The sequence below is a fragment of the Capricornis sumatraensis genome, chromosome 9, assembly GCF_032405125.1.
Source record: "Capricornis sumatraensis isolate serow.1 chromosome 9, serow.2, whole genome shotgun sequence".
Classification (NCBI taxonomy): domain Eukaryota; kingdom Metazoa; phylum Chordata; class Mammalia; order Artiodactyla; family Bovidae; genus Capricornis; species Capricornis sumatraensis.
The window spans coordinates 43,374,322-43,388,733 of NC_091077.1; the positions used below are offsets into that span (position 1 = coordinate 43,374,322).

At 61.6% G+C, this 14,412-nt stretch overlaps 1 protein-coding gene across 1 annotated transcript; it reads left to right on the forward strand.

Annotated features, from left to right (window-relative positions):
- Positions 1-953: 953 nt before the first annotated feature.
- EFNA2 (ephrin A2) lies at positions 954-14,178 on the forward strand. The gene is made up of 4 exons (XM_068979395.1): positions 954-1,093; positions 10,430-10,743; positions 13,002-13,067; positions 14,057-14,178. Exons 1-4 carry the CDS (start codon positions 954-956, stop codon positions 14,176-14,178), a joined length of 642 nt encoding a protein of 213 aa, XP_068835496.1.
- Positions 14,179-14,412: the final 234 nt, after the last annotated feature.

A 14,412-nucleotide genomic window follows, 5' to 3' on the forward strand; every position in this document is an offset into this window, starting at 1 on the left:
CCACCTCCTGCTGGCCTGGACCCCAGTCTGGGCTGCTGGGTGTACTGGGTACCCACCTGCTATCCCTGGTACCCTTCGTGGCTGAGGTCAGGATTTCTGTTTCCTTTCCTAGATGAGGAGACAGACTCCGTGAGAATTGACCACCCCGGTGAGGGGGGTGGGTCCTGGGGGACCTGCAGGGAGGCAGCAGCAGCCGCTGACTTCCCATTTTGGGCAGTGAGACTGCAAAACCCTTCACCAGGCTGGACAGGGTGGCTCGGTGTTGGGGGAGGCTGGGTTAGGATTCTGGGGTCCGGGTTTGAGTGTGGGAGGGCACAGGGCGGTGAGCCATTTCTGGGTCTCCTGTTGCCTTTGCCGGGTTAACTCTGCAGACCAGATTGCTGGCTTGAATGGAGGTGGTGGAGAACAACTCGGCGACCCTGGGTTTGGCCCCCATGATGACGAAGGTGCACTCAGAGCCCCACAGAGTTGGGGTGACAGGCGGCAGGACCTGGGGCAGAGGGTGCAAGCAGCCCGACTGGGGGAGGCCTCCCGGACGGTCTGGGCGGGTCAGGGGGATGGGGAGGTCGGGGCGCGGTTGGGGCTGCAGCCCCCCGCCCAAGCCCCGCGTGGCCGGGGCACGGCAGGAGGGGGCGCCCGCGGCCCTCCCGGCGATCGGGCGGGACAAAGGCCGGAGCCCCGGCCCCTCCCCGGCGGGTGCGGTGGTGACGGCCCGCGCTCTTAGTGTCTGCGCGGCCGGGCCGGCGCCCGGGGCGACCCCGGCGCCCCGCCCGCCGCCGCCTGACTTCTCGGCGCCCGAGGTCGCGCGCGCTCAGGCGGGGGCGGCCGGGGATCTCCAAGCGCCGGCGCGCCCTCCTCCCGCCCGCCCCGCGCCCGCCCGCTCGGCGGCGGAGGAGGAGGCGGAGACGGCTGGCAGGCGGCGGCCAGGCGAGCGCGGCGGCCGGACCGGGGCCATGGCGCCCGCGCAGCGCCCGCTGCTGCCGCTGCTGCTACTGCTGCTGCCGCTGCCGCCGCCGCCCTTCGCGCACGGCGAGGACGCCGCCCGCGCCAACTCGGACCGCTACGCCGTCTACTGGAACCGCAGCAACCCCAGGTGAGCGCGGCCGCGGGCGGGTCCGCGCGCCGGGAGACCCCGGACTCCCCCACCCCAGTCTGGCCTCCCACCCCGGGCTCGGGGCGCCCGTGCGCGCTGCCCCCAGTAGTGGGGGCGCCCGTTTCCCACGGGAGCCTCCAGGGAGTTCCGGCCACCGGAGTTTGGGGGACTCACTCTGCGTGCATCTCCCCCCGGGGCGCCCCTCCGCCTACAGGTTTGGGAGACTTGGCGCCCTGCATGTCTCTGAGCGCCGCCGGCCCAGGAGTTTGGGGATGCCCTCTGGCACCCTTAGAAGCCGTTTGGCCCTGAGTTCCCTCCCCGGTCTTGGGGGACCCAATGCTCAGGTCTCTCCGGGACCTCCGATAGCTTTAGAGTTGGTGGGAATGCCCAGGAATCTTGTCACTGAGCCGCGCCCAGAGGTGAGGGACTGAGGTGGGGGACCGTGGCCCGGCAGGGGAGGGTTCCTCAGGCGCGTTCTGTCGGAAGCTCCCCAGATGAACTTGGGGAAGTTCGAATGTCCCTCCCCGTGGACCAGTGTCCACATTTGCTCCAGGGGGTCCCTGGTCCGGGGTTTCAAAGGGACGGAGAGACTGAGGCATGGAGGAGGCTCGGGGTCTGTCCCCAGAGTCCTGATCAGGCAGTGTCCTCCGCTGTTCTCCTCGCACTGACTGGGAAACTGAGGTGTGGAGGGGCCAAGCAGCTGGCTCAAGGTCACGGTGAGGGGAGCAGAGCTGGGGCTAGGACCCAGGTGCCCCACCCGCCTGCCTGCAGACCTCCTCTAGGTCGGGTACTGAGTACGGTCTGGGGGCAGCGGGAGCCCCTGCTACTCGAGCGAGAAAAGTTTGCTGGGGACTGACCACATCCTGGTCAGTAGTGGAAGCCTTGGACCATCTGGGGTCTGGGAGGAGGGAGTGGGCTGGGGGTCCCATGGAAGATGGGATCTAGGGTCCTACAGCTCCCGGTCTGCCCCACCGTCAGGGTCACAGTCATATCCAGGCCAGCTGGGCTGCTCGTGGGGGCAGGGGCGCCCGCTTCCCTGCCCCCTGATCCTCTGCCTGCAGTCACTTTCTTTCGGTTTTCAAGCGCCAACCAAACTGCCTGCTTTCCAAGCCAGCGGTACCCTGCCATCCCCTCGCCGTCCCCTGCTGTCCTCGGTCCTTCTGCAGAAAGTTGCATAAAGGACTGTCTTTCGGCCAGCACTGGGACCAGGGCAGCCTGTGTCCCAGGTCGGGGCAGGGAGCCCACGCAGACACCCCCCTCATTTGCCTGGTTGTGGGGTCAGCCCCAGGGCTGAGGGCAGAGAACCGGGGTCGAGGAGGGACGGCCGGGCTGCTGTGGAGCAGGTTCCCTGCACCACCCGCCCCACTGGTCACATGTGGGTTTGATTACGGTTCTTCCCTGCCGAGCAGGGAGCAGGGAGCCGGGAGCCCAGCGGGCAGCGTTTCCCCAGCCCAAGTTTTTGGTTTCAGCCTCAGAATCCCGTCCCAACATGGCCTGTCCTTTGTTCTAGCAAACACCAGACCCGCCAGGAGCTTCCAATGGGGACGGGGACGGAAGGGGGTTGCAGGGTCTAGTTGCTGCCCCACCTGCCACAGGGCTGCAGGCGGGATGCCGGCTGGGAAGGAGGCAGCCTCTGAGGCCGGCTCTGTCCAGCCGCTCAGCCGCCTCCTGTTGCTGACCCGACAGCTCTCTCTGACCAGCCGCCCGAAAGGACAGCCTCACTGTCCAGCACAGACCCTGGTGGTCAGGGCTGGCCTCTCCTCTGCCTCCTCCTGCTTGGGGAGTCCTGGGTGGGAGGTGACCTCCCCGACTTCCTGCAGCAGGGCCCGGGGTCCCAGAAGCCCTTCTCCTGGGAACCCCGGTTGGGTCAAGAATTAGGGCTCCATTCACCACCACGGTTGGGAATCTCTGCTAACGGGTGGCCTCCTTGGGAGGTTGGGTATACTGGGGTGCCCGGAGTGGAATCTGTGTCCAGTGACTGGGTGAGTGCCGGGCACAGGAGGAGGTTGCTGCCCAGCCTCAGGCTCTGGGGGCACCCGGAACGGACATTTCCTGAGGGTGCCCAGTCGCGGGGGCAGCTGCCAGGGTGCAGGGAGAGATGTGAAGTCGGTGGGTGGGCCTGATATGGGAGACAGTGCCTCGAGAAGAGACGAGAGACAGGCCTGTGTGGGGACAGGGGAGAGTGGGGTCGAAACAGGGAGACTGGTGGCGGCGGCCAACAGAGGAGCCAGGAAACGCAGGGACAGGCTGTGCAGAAAGAGGGGGGCACACACAATAGGCACCGTGCGTTGGGAAGGGGACCGAGCCAGGGCTGGGCTGCCTCAAGTGGGGTACTGTCAGGCAGCAGAGGAGCCACGGGGATGCATGTGGGCTGGTGGAGGACCACCAGGCCCAGGCAGTGCTGCAGTGAGGCTGGCCACCCTTGCTTGGCTGGCCTGTACCTGCGCCGAGGTAATGAGTGTGTGGCTGTGTTTCCCCAATTGCGTTCTCCTGCTGTGCCGTGGATTTCCTGTGAACACGAGGCTGGCCAACACTGCCAGGGAGCCCCGCACCCACCTCCACCGCCGCTGAAGGGTGGAGACTGGGTCCAGCCATGGACCCCTGCACCCTCACTGGCCGGCTGTTCAGCCGTCTATCCGTCTGGTCCCCGCCTGAGCTGGGCACTGTGGGTCTGGCTGCCGGGTGTCTCTGGGCCTGTCTGTGGCCGGATTGGCCTGGGCCGGGCATCCTGGCGGGCTGCTTCTGGGGCTGCGGGGGTGCAGGGACACCTCGGAGGCTCACTGGGCTGCAGGGCATGTCCACCCTATAGCCGTGTGTTCTTTCCCATGCTGTTCAGGAGTCCTGAGTCCTGGGAGGTGCACAGCTGTGTGTATGGAGCACACACACTGCCCACCCCCACTGCCACACAGACACTCAAGTGCCTACGTGTGTTTGGCAGCCCTGGCCCTGTGTGTCTGCACACGTTTCCGCATGTGTGTGCCTGGAGAACACATGTGTGCAGGGAGCATGCATGTTTGCAGCAGTGTGTCTGGGTGTGGAGTGTGCGTGTGTATCTGTGCATGCAGATCAACACCTGGGGAGAAGGTGTGTCTGTATGTGGGCTGCACGCGTGTCTCTGGAATGTCTTCATGGCGCGCACACATGTGTCTGTATGTACGGCCTGGCTCTGAGGGCCCCGGTGCGGGGGCTGACAGCCCACACCAGAGGGCGGTGATCACAGCTTGCCCTCCGTGCCCACCTGACTGCTCCTCCACCCCCTCCTCCAGCCCAGGTGGGTCCCTGCTGGGGGTATGTCTCCGGGTCCTGTGGGCTGGGCTCCTTGCTGCCCATGGTGCAGAGGGGCCATCGAGATTCAGAGCTGGCACTGGCAGGGACCCTCCTGTCCCTGAGTTCTCCACCTGGTTGGAAGTCTGCAGCCTGGGTGGACCCAGTGGTGCAGACCCTGACTGGCTGCCTGATTGCCCTTGGGTGTGGGCAGCGGCCGTGTTCCCATCTCAAATGACCAGGGGGAAGATAGTGACTAGGACTATGTCCTCCCTGAGGGGGTGTTGGGCACCCCTGGTGCTTGCCAGCCTTGCCCAGGCCTCCAGGGAACCGGCTTTGAAGGGGGCGATGCCATATTTTGCCGCATGAGGCTTTTTTGTTTTGTTTGAAAGAAGCTCATCCACTCGACTTAAGGGGGACTTAGAGAGTGAGGACCCATGGACCTGGGAGTTTTGGGGTCCGAGGGTGTGGTCTGGGGGGCCATGGAGGGCTGGAACTCAGACTTGGGGATCTGGGAAGCCCTTGGGCTAGTGGCTTGACTGCTCAGAGCCCCCTGAGTCATGTTTCCTCTGTGAAGTGGGGTGGCGGGCTGTGTCCCTCTGTGGGTGGCAGCAGGGCGGGCCTGGTGTGGATGGACGAGGCATGGATGTGACCCCAAGGGACCAGAGGCCCCCGACGCGGAGGGGAAACGGAGGCCAGGGAGGCTCCAGACAGGCCCGCAGTGTATCTGCAGCAGCAGCGAGGTTCAGGTGGTTGTGCAGGGTGGGAACCGCAGTGCTGGGGTCGGGGGGGCCAGTTCTGAGGCGCCCCCACATGCTGGCAGCCTGGGCTCTGAGGCTGGGATCCACAGGCTCCCTTTCCCCAGCCTTGGTCCCTCCCCACGGTGGACAACTGCCTCTCACCCCCACCCTGGGCAGCTCAGTGTGCAGAGGAAACTGAGGCAGCAGCTGAGCTGAGGACTGGGGGAAGGGGAGGGACTGGCCTCTAGCCTGCCTGGGAGCTGGACCCGGGGAAGGGGGAGCCATCTCTGACCTCAGGGGCCCTCAGCAGATGTCCCCTGAGGGTCATGGGTCCCTCGAGGCCGCAGGTGCAGAGGTGGCTGAACTTGGGATGCGCAGGTGTGTGAATGGGAGGCAGGGTTCCTGCAGGTTCGATGGCTCGTTCTGCAGCCCCTGAGCCAAGCCCAGTGCAGGGTCCTGCCTCGACAGCAGGTCCCCTCCCCTCACCAAGGCACCCAGCACGGACCAGCCTCAACCCTCATCCCCCTGGCATTGCTTTGGGGAAATTATCTGTGGTGGACAGTTCCAAAAGGAGGGCTCGACTGTGTCCCCTGCCCAGTGGGCCAGGCAAGGAAGGGCACAGCCACCTTTATGCTGCCCCATTGTGGACACACAGCTGAGAGCTTGGAGCACACAATCCAGACTCCGAGCTCTGTGGGCTGGCCCTGGTCGAGGCTCACCCCCATACCCACTCCCATGTGGGGTCTTGCCTTCAAGGAGCTCTGTTTGCCACCCCGGCCACACACCCCCTCATCTCGCCTGTCTGCTTCATGGGTCGGGCTCCCCATTATGCCCCCATTTTATGGACCTAGGGAAAGTGATTTACCCATGGCCAGGAGGAAGTTATGTCCAGTGGGGGGACCACCTCTGAGAGGCATGTACGTCTGGGGCTGGCTGAGGAGTGCGGAGACACCATACACACGGTGGGGGCTGAGGAGGGCGAGGTGACCCAGGCAGGTATGCCCCGTGAACTGGGCACCCAGGCCTCCTGCCTGAGACCAAGGCCCGGGGGGGTGTGGGCTGACCCTGCGGCCCTTCCCTCACCTTCCCCCCCACCCCGCCCCATTTGTTTCACCTCCTGCTTCTCATGGTGGGGCCTGTGCCTCAGTTTACCCTGCACCCACAAGGCCATAATCGTCCTTTCTTGGCTGATGCTGCACTATCGTAAGGCCATGATTTTCTTTCCTTTTTCTTTAAAGCCTTTTCTTATATATTTATTTGGCTGTGCCAGGTGTTGGTTGCAGCATGCGGGCTCTTCGAGCTTCTTTGTAGCACGTGGGATTTAGTTCCCTGACCTGGGATGGAACCCAGGCCCCTTGCATTGGGAGCATGGAGTCTTAGCCACCGGATCTCCAGGGAAGTTTCGAGGCCCTAATTTTCAGTGAGGTCCCAGCCTTGGCCTTTGGGAGCCCTGCTGTCCATTTGGGCAGGCCTGGGTGTCTCTTTGCTGGAGTCTTCATTGGCATCTCTGAGCCCTTTAGTAGGAGCTGTGAAATGGCTCAGACCAGGGAGGCAAGAGACAGAGAGTCGGAGAGTGAAGGGGACAGACTCCCCCGCCTGCCCACCCCTGCCTCAGTTTCCAGGTTGGGAAGGCAGCCCAGCACCCCACTCCCATTTTGGGTGAGACTTCTAATTAGTTTCTGTGCTGTTAGCATCTAATGACTTGACTGTCGCCTGACTGGAGCTAATTAGCTGCAGGCCGGGTGGTTGCCAGAGGAAGGGGTGGTAGGTGGGGTTGGAGTGGCTGCCTGCAGGGTGGACATTGGCAGGGGGCGGGCAGGGTGAACCACTGGGGGAGAAGGTGTAGAGTTTGGGGGCGGGGAGGTCTGAAGCCTCAGGGAGCCCTGTGTCTGGGAACCATCCCAAGTCAGTCATTAACCCCTTAGTGAGAATTTCGATCTGTATCTACTGCTCCCAGGGATCATTTGCATATCAGGCCTCGGCACTGGTGGAGGAAATGAAGGCTTTGTCTTGCTCTCACCAGGCTCAGCTTGGGGTGGGGTCCATCTCCCCTGCCTTGATGCTACCCTGAGCAGGGGCGAGGCGTCAACTTGGAACTGGGCATGCCAATGCAAGGCCGTGGCTACTTTATAGCAGGGAAGGGAGAAAAATGTCCATTTTGGCTCCCAGAGCTCAGGGGTGGGGGTGGGTGTTGGGGCTTCTCCTGGGATCCGCCTGCCTGGGGTCCTGGTTTCCCCACCTTGAGGCAGCTTTCTGCTCCCCATGACTTTATCACCTCAAAGACCTCGAGCGTTTGGCCTTTGACCGACTAACAAACATGTATTGAGCACCACTGTATACTGGGCTCATGCTGGCCACCAAGCAAGGTACAGAGAAGGAGGCTGACCCCCGGAAGGCAGACAGTGGACTGTGTAATGGTATAAATATAATGATGTCCAAAAGAGATGAGCTGGGGAAAGTAGGGGAAGGCTTGTCAGGCTGAGGGAACAGTGTGTGCAATGGCCCTGGGACAGGAACAGGAGCAGCCCCGAGGCTGGCATGGCTGGAAGGGAGTGAGCTGGGGAAGTCATGGGGCGATGAGGTTGGGGGTGGGGCCATATGAGGCCCCATGAGCCTGGGAGGACTGTGGATTTTGTTCTGAGTGATGGGGAGCCAATAGAAGGCTTTGAGCCAGTGGATGGCGAGGTCTGATGGACTCTCAGAAAAGTGAGTCCTGGATTTTGGGGGCCCCAAGTGGGACCTGACCCAGCCTCTGACCCAGCAAAGCAGCCTTGGCCGCTGATATTCTAATGAAGGTGAGCTGGGGGGACCTGATGGTGCTGGTGTCAAGAGGGGAGGAAGGCCAGCATGATGGGGAAAGTCAGGCAGGAGAAAGGGGAGACAGTGCAACCCACCTTTTCTCCAGAAGTGCCCTGCTTGGAGTCACAGTCTCTTTCAGGCTGAACGGACATCCCTGACATCAAGCCAGGGACAAGAGGGGAAACAGGCCCAGAGGCCAGGACCAGGACTCCCCCACCTCTGCCTACGGCTCCCTGTCACACCCTCCCCGCAGGGCCTGCTGGGGTGAGGATGGGTCCCTGGGCAGCTGCTGGGCCATGGCTGTCATCGATCAGTTGATCAATTGGGCTTTCAATGGGGCCGGGAAGGAGCGAAAATGACTTTTCAAAAAGCCTGGAGCAGCTTCTGCATTGATCGTGCCCAAGGGGCCAGAGGACATGGCTGGTCAATGAGACGCCTGTGCCCGGCCAGCCACAGAGCGGCCCATGGGATGGGCAGGCTCCCAGCCCCACTCAGGGCTGCCCTGCATCTATGGGGTGCCTGCTGTGTGCACAGCTGAAGTTCTCCCATCCGCCTCAGGGACCATCTCCATGACAGAGTTGGAAACTGAGTCTTTGAGAAGAGAAGGCAAGACCCAGCTGGGCTCCATCCTGGGTTGGAACAAGATGAGGTTTCTCAGCCCCCAACGGACCTGCACTGCCAGACACATTTATTCTGCAAAGGCCTTCCCATTTCTGCGGGAGGAAGTGGGCACCCTATTCCTGGGTGAACCCCGTGCAGCAGGGAAGGGCTGGGAGTGAATCCACTCCCCCTACTCCCTGACCTGAAATTCTCTGAACCTTGACTTCAGCCACAGACTTGATATCATCATCCGGGGTCCCTCCTGATGGGTGGGGAAACTGAGGCACCATGGGCCGGTCCCCTGCCTGCCTTCTTCCCAGCTCGAAGTTCCCCGGAGCTCTCGCCCCCCCCGACACAGTCTCAGGGTAGCGGGGGGCCAGCCAATGCCATCTGATCATCCAGCTGCCCCCTCAGGTGCCAGCTGTGCCAGTTAGTGCTCCTGGTATGAGGGCCGCCTTGCTCCCTTCCGCGGTCCAGGGCGGCTGGCACATGGGCACAGAGGCAGCGGCGGGGCCGGGGCCCCAGTGGCCTCGCCCTCCCTCGCTGCCACCGCCCCTCACCAGGCCTCAGTTTCCCTGCTGGTGTGAGGAGGGAGGAGGTGGGGAGCCTGCCCCCAACCCTCCGCTGCCAGGCCTTTTATGTGCTAATAATCCCTCTTGGGAGGCCCCCTTGTCCCCCCTCGGTCCAGGCCGCGTTTACATGACAGGGACCCGGGGGACTGCGTCCCGGAGATCTAAGGGCTCCTGGCGCTGTAGCCGGAGGCATTGATGGAAGGGGAGCTCCCTGTCCCTCGCTCAGCTGACCTCCATCCTTGCCTGATGAGGCTGGGTCAAGGGGCCCCCCAAGGAAAGGGGTACAGGCTCTGTGACAGCTGAGGAGACCTCCAGGGCCAAGGCTGGGAGGCAGAGCTGGTGGGCTAAGGCATCAGGGTGGGGAATCAGGGAGTTGTGGGGTAGCTGCCAGATTTTGGAGGCTCTGGAGGGAGGACGAAGAATGTCACTCAGGGTGGAAGGGGTGGGGCTGAGGGGGGATCAAACCCAGGGCACCCCTGAGTTGGACTGAGGGATGGGGGTGTCTGAGCATCCTTCATGTCAAGCCCCGCCTGTCTCAGAGAGGCAGGGATAACTGACCTGTGTCCCAGGTACCCTGGGTCTTCTTGGCAGGCAGATCTGCAGAAGGAAAACAGGAGGCTGTCTCTGGGGATGGCATGGAGGGCTGCCTGGAGGAGGGGGCATTGAAGTCAAGCAGTTAAAGCTTTTGGAGTGGGACTTCCTGGTGGGGGGGATATCTTGTGCCAGGCCTGTGTGGCTGAAGGGCCCAGATGTGGATTCTGCAGGGAACTGGGGGTCTGGGGGGCTGTGAGTCACAGGGCGCCTGCTTGGGTGCATGTGGTTACCCAGAATGCCTGGGGGCAGGCCCTCTTCCCTGGGACAAACCTCACTGTGGGCCTGGGGCTCAGGGCTAGTCTAGGTCTCCAGGCGCCTGCTCTGGCCTTGGTGTGGCAGGGTTGTTGTACCAGGCAGGAGACCATGGGCTCAGACCCTGGCACCTGACTGTGGGCAGTGTGTCCCCCCTACACACAACCCCTCGCCCTTCCCCCATCTCTGACTTACTCTTTTCCCCTGCACTGACCCATCACCCACACACCCTCCCAGGGTTCCCCATCCCCCTATGCTGACCAGTGACCCCTCGCCATTTACCCTTTCGCTGACTCTGCGCTTGTCTCCTGCACTGACCCATCAACTCCACACCCTCCCCGGGCTCCCCATCCCCAGGCCCCGCCCCTTCCCTGCGCTGACCAATGACCCCTCCCCATTTACCCCATCCGTTAACTTTCCCTTTTCTCCTGCACTAACCCGTCACCCTACTCCCGGCCCCTGCTCCGCATCCCTGAGCCCCCGTCCCCCGCACTGACCGCCGGCCCCGCCCCCAGGTTCCACGCGGGCGCGGCGGACGACGGCGGCGGCTACACCGTAGAGGTGAGCATCAACGACTACCTGGACATTTACTGCCCACACTACGGGGCGCCGCTGCCGCCGGCCGAGCGCATGGAGCACTATGTGCTGTACATGGTCAACGGCGAAGGCCACGCCTCCTGCGACCACAGGCAGCGCGGCTTCAAGCGCTGGGAGTGCAACCGTCCCGCGGCGCCCGGGGGCCCGCTCAAGTTCTCCGAGAAGTTCCAGCTCTTCACGCCCTTCTCTCTGGGCTTCGAGTTCCGCCCGGGCCACGAGTACTACTACATCTGTGAGTAGGGGCGGGCTCCCTCCTCCTCCCCCCTCTCCCCTCCCCATCCCTCCTCCTTCCTCTGCCGGGGCCTCTGGTCTCCATCCTCGCCCCCTCGGCCTGGCCTGCGGGTCAGCCTCTATCTAGGCCGCTGAGCCAGTGGCCCCACGGTCAATTTGTCTTACCCTGAGACCAGGGGGGCCCACCCCATGTTGCACTGAAGCCAGAAACTAGGCCTGCCTACTCCTGTCGGGGAGGAGGGATGGAGGACACACCGTGAACCGGGCGGGCATCTCCTAAGCCTACCCCCTCGCCCCCCCCCCCCGCCACCCCCCCTCGCCACCGCCCCCCCCACCCCGTCTCTCCCCCTCGCACCCGAGAGCCCAGATTCCCAGAGGAGTGTGGAGGCGTTTCAAGGTCGGAGGCAGCCTTGGTCCAGGTCCACTGGGCATTCATGCCGCGCTGTAGGCCTGGGGGGGCGAGCAGGTAAACTGTCCCCGCCTCTGCTGGGGTTAGGGCCTCCCGAGGGGCCCCTTCTTCCTCCTCCCCCACCAAATGCCAAAGGCAGGGCCTGGCGTGGCAGAGTGTGCCCAGGCTTCAAGTTCGCAGTAGCCAAGCCTCAGCAGCCCCTAGTCTCTGAGAATCTGAGAATGAGAGGGTCCCCCATAGCCCCTGCCAAGATGGGGGCCCAGGAAACCCACCTGGGCCCAAGGTGGTGGCTCTGAGGGGCTGTGCGGCCCCATTTCTCAGCGTCCTGGAGGCTGATGGGGAGCAGGTGGGGAGGGGGCCTGCCCCCCCACCCCCTAACCCAACTCCCGCCCCAGGCTTCTGGGAGGGACCCAGTGCCTCACCACCCTAGTTCCCGCTGAGTCAAATTAAACTCTACGAGGCTCCATTTCCTCCTTTCTCTGCTCTATTTGGATTTTTTCCTTTTAATTCAGGGAAGAAGAGGGTGGGGGAGGGGAAGAAGGTGTTTAAATTAAGTCCCTGTAATGTAAGAAAAATTACATTTTTCTTTCCGAGATGGGAGTTTCATAAAGATAATTATTGTAATTATTCGTCCTATCTCTGTGACGAATGTTATTTTTATTACGTGCTTTTTATCTTCATCTCCCAGCACGAGGGACTTCTGGGGGGCAGGCAGAGGTGACAGCCACAAAGAGGACCGGCCAAGAACACAGGCGGGGACGGGCCTGGCCACAGCCATGTGGTGCCTGCACCTGTTCACCTGTGTGAAGTCTGCCACCCACGGAGCCCCAGGCCTCCCTCCCTGTCCCTAGCCTGGCCCCCAAGCCCCTCTTTCCTGACTCATGGCCAGTGCTCTTGGACCTCCCCTGGCCCCCAAGTGGACCAAGAAGCAGGGAGCCCTATGGTGGAATTTTAGGTGTGAGGACTCAATGCACTTCAACCTCCAAGTGACCCCGGGCCTTGTGGGTCACTGTCCAAGGGAGGCCGGATGCTGCTTCCTTCCCAGGCCTAGTGGGCTCAGGCAGTCACCCAGCTGGGGCTTCCCTGGTGACATGGTGATAATAAATCTGACTGCCAATACAGGAGACGCAAGAGATGTGGGTTCGATCCCTGAGTCGGGAAGGTCCCCTGGAAGAGGGCATGACAACCCACTCCAGTATCCCTGCCTGGAGAATCCCATGGACAGAGGAGCCTGGTGGACTACAGTTCATGGGATCACAAAGAGTGGGACACTACTGAGTGTGCACGCACACCAAAGCACCTACCTTGGGCCACATGAGGCCTAGATAGGGGGTGACTTGCCAACATCGCAGATCCCTAACAGCAGGGATTTGATCTCACGTCAATCATTTGTTTGTTTGTGGGGTTTTTTGCTATTTGATTTTGTTTTGTTTTAGTTTTGGCTGCACTGTGTGGCATGTGAGATCTTAGTTCTCTGATAAAGGATCGAAGTCCTGGACCACCAGGGGATTCCCTTTATTTGCTCATTGAAAACACACATTTTTATTCATCACCTTTGAACCTTGCCCTGTGCTGCCCTGGGGTAAGATGGAGTCAGACATAGACACCCCACCCCCATCTCTGGGGTTAGGAGTCAGCGAAGTGAGGGGTAAAGGGAGCATGCAAGAAGACTTCTGGGAACTCATGGGCATTATGTCTAGGCCTTTGATGTATGGTGAGGAGTTTTATGTGTGGATTCCCCTACCTGGGGTCAGGCTTGGGTCACGGGCATGGGGAAGAAGATGCAGTCCCAAGAGGTCCCAGGCACCAAGAGTCCCCTGCCCTACTAATCCCCAACCCCTCTCTTCCAGCTGCCACACCGCCCAATGCTGTGGACCGACCCTGCCTGCGACTGAAGGTTTATGTGAGGCCAACCAGTAAGTGCTTGGGGGTCAATGGGGTCCTCAACTCACAGAACCCACTGAGTGGTCAGTGGAATCAGGAAGGAGGTGGTGACAGCATACCCTAGGGAGTCCCACAGCCTCACCAATGGCTGGGACTGGCCCTGCAAATGGGGCCATGTCAGACCTTCAAGAATGAAGTTTGGGGGCTTCCCTGGTGGTCTAGTGGTTAAGAATCCTCCTGCCAGTGCAGAGGGCATGGGTTCGATCCCTCATCTGGGAACATCCCACATGCTGCAGAGCAACTAAGCCTATGTACCACAGCTATTGAAGCCTATGTCCCTAGAGCCTGTGCTCGGCAGCAAGAAGAGAAGGAGCCAAAATGAGAAGCCCACACAACGCAATGAAGAATATCCCCCGTCTGCTGCAACTAGAGAAAGCCTGTGTGCAGCAGTGAAGACCCAGTGCAACCAAAAACAAATAAATTTAAGAAAGAATGAAGGTTGAAGTCTGCAGCTGGGCCTCCCTGAGGCTGAAGCCCTGTGTACCCAGAGTGGACTTCAGGAAAGTTCTCTAGAATACCCATGTTCTGAGCTCTTGAAACATCCTGATACTCAGAGGGAAGGGGGATTCCCATGGCCTCACCACTTCACCCGCCTCCAGGCACATTTACTGGGCTCCTGCTGGTTGCCACACTTTGTATTGGAGGTGTTGCCCCAGAGGTACAGGGACATAGATCCCTTAGAGCAGGGTCATGATCTCAGGTCAATCATCTGGTTACACTGTTTTTTAATTTTTGCTGTTTGATTTTATTTTGTTTTTGGCTGCACTGTGCACCATGTGCAATCTTAGTTCCCCAATCAAGGATCAAACCCGTGCCCTCTGCAGTGAAAACCTGGAGTCCTAACCACTGCCAGGGATGTCCTGAAAAAGGTGTTTAGCAACATTGGGTCTTGAGGTCTGGGAAGCAGGGTGGGGGTGGATGGGCCTGCCACTGACCACCCTGGCTCTTTGTCCCCCTACAGACGAGACTCTGTATGAGGCCCCCGAGCCCATCTTCACCAGCAATAACTCCTGCAGTGGCCTGGGCAGCTGCCAGCTCTTCCTCAGCACTGTCCCTGTGCTGTGGACCCTCCTGGGCTCCTAGCCCGCCACAGGACCCTGGCTCCACCTCAATGGCCCGCCTCTGAGACCAAATAGAGACGCCGCTCCTCCCGCCACTGGTGCTGCTCTGTGAGGTGGGGCTGTCCACATGTCCCAGGCTGGCCGGGGCAGGGGCAGCCAAGGCGCCCCCAACCCGTGCCCAAGAGGCTGGTTGTCCGCCCAGCTCGTGGCCACGCTGTCTTGTCTGGAGGCCCTGGTGAACCAGGGGACCTCTTGG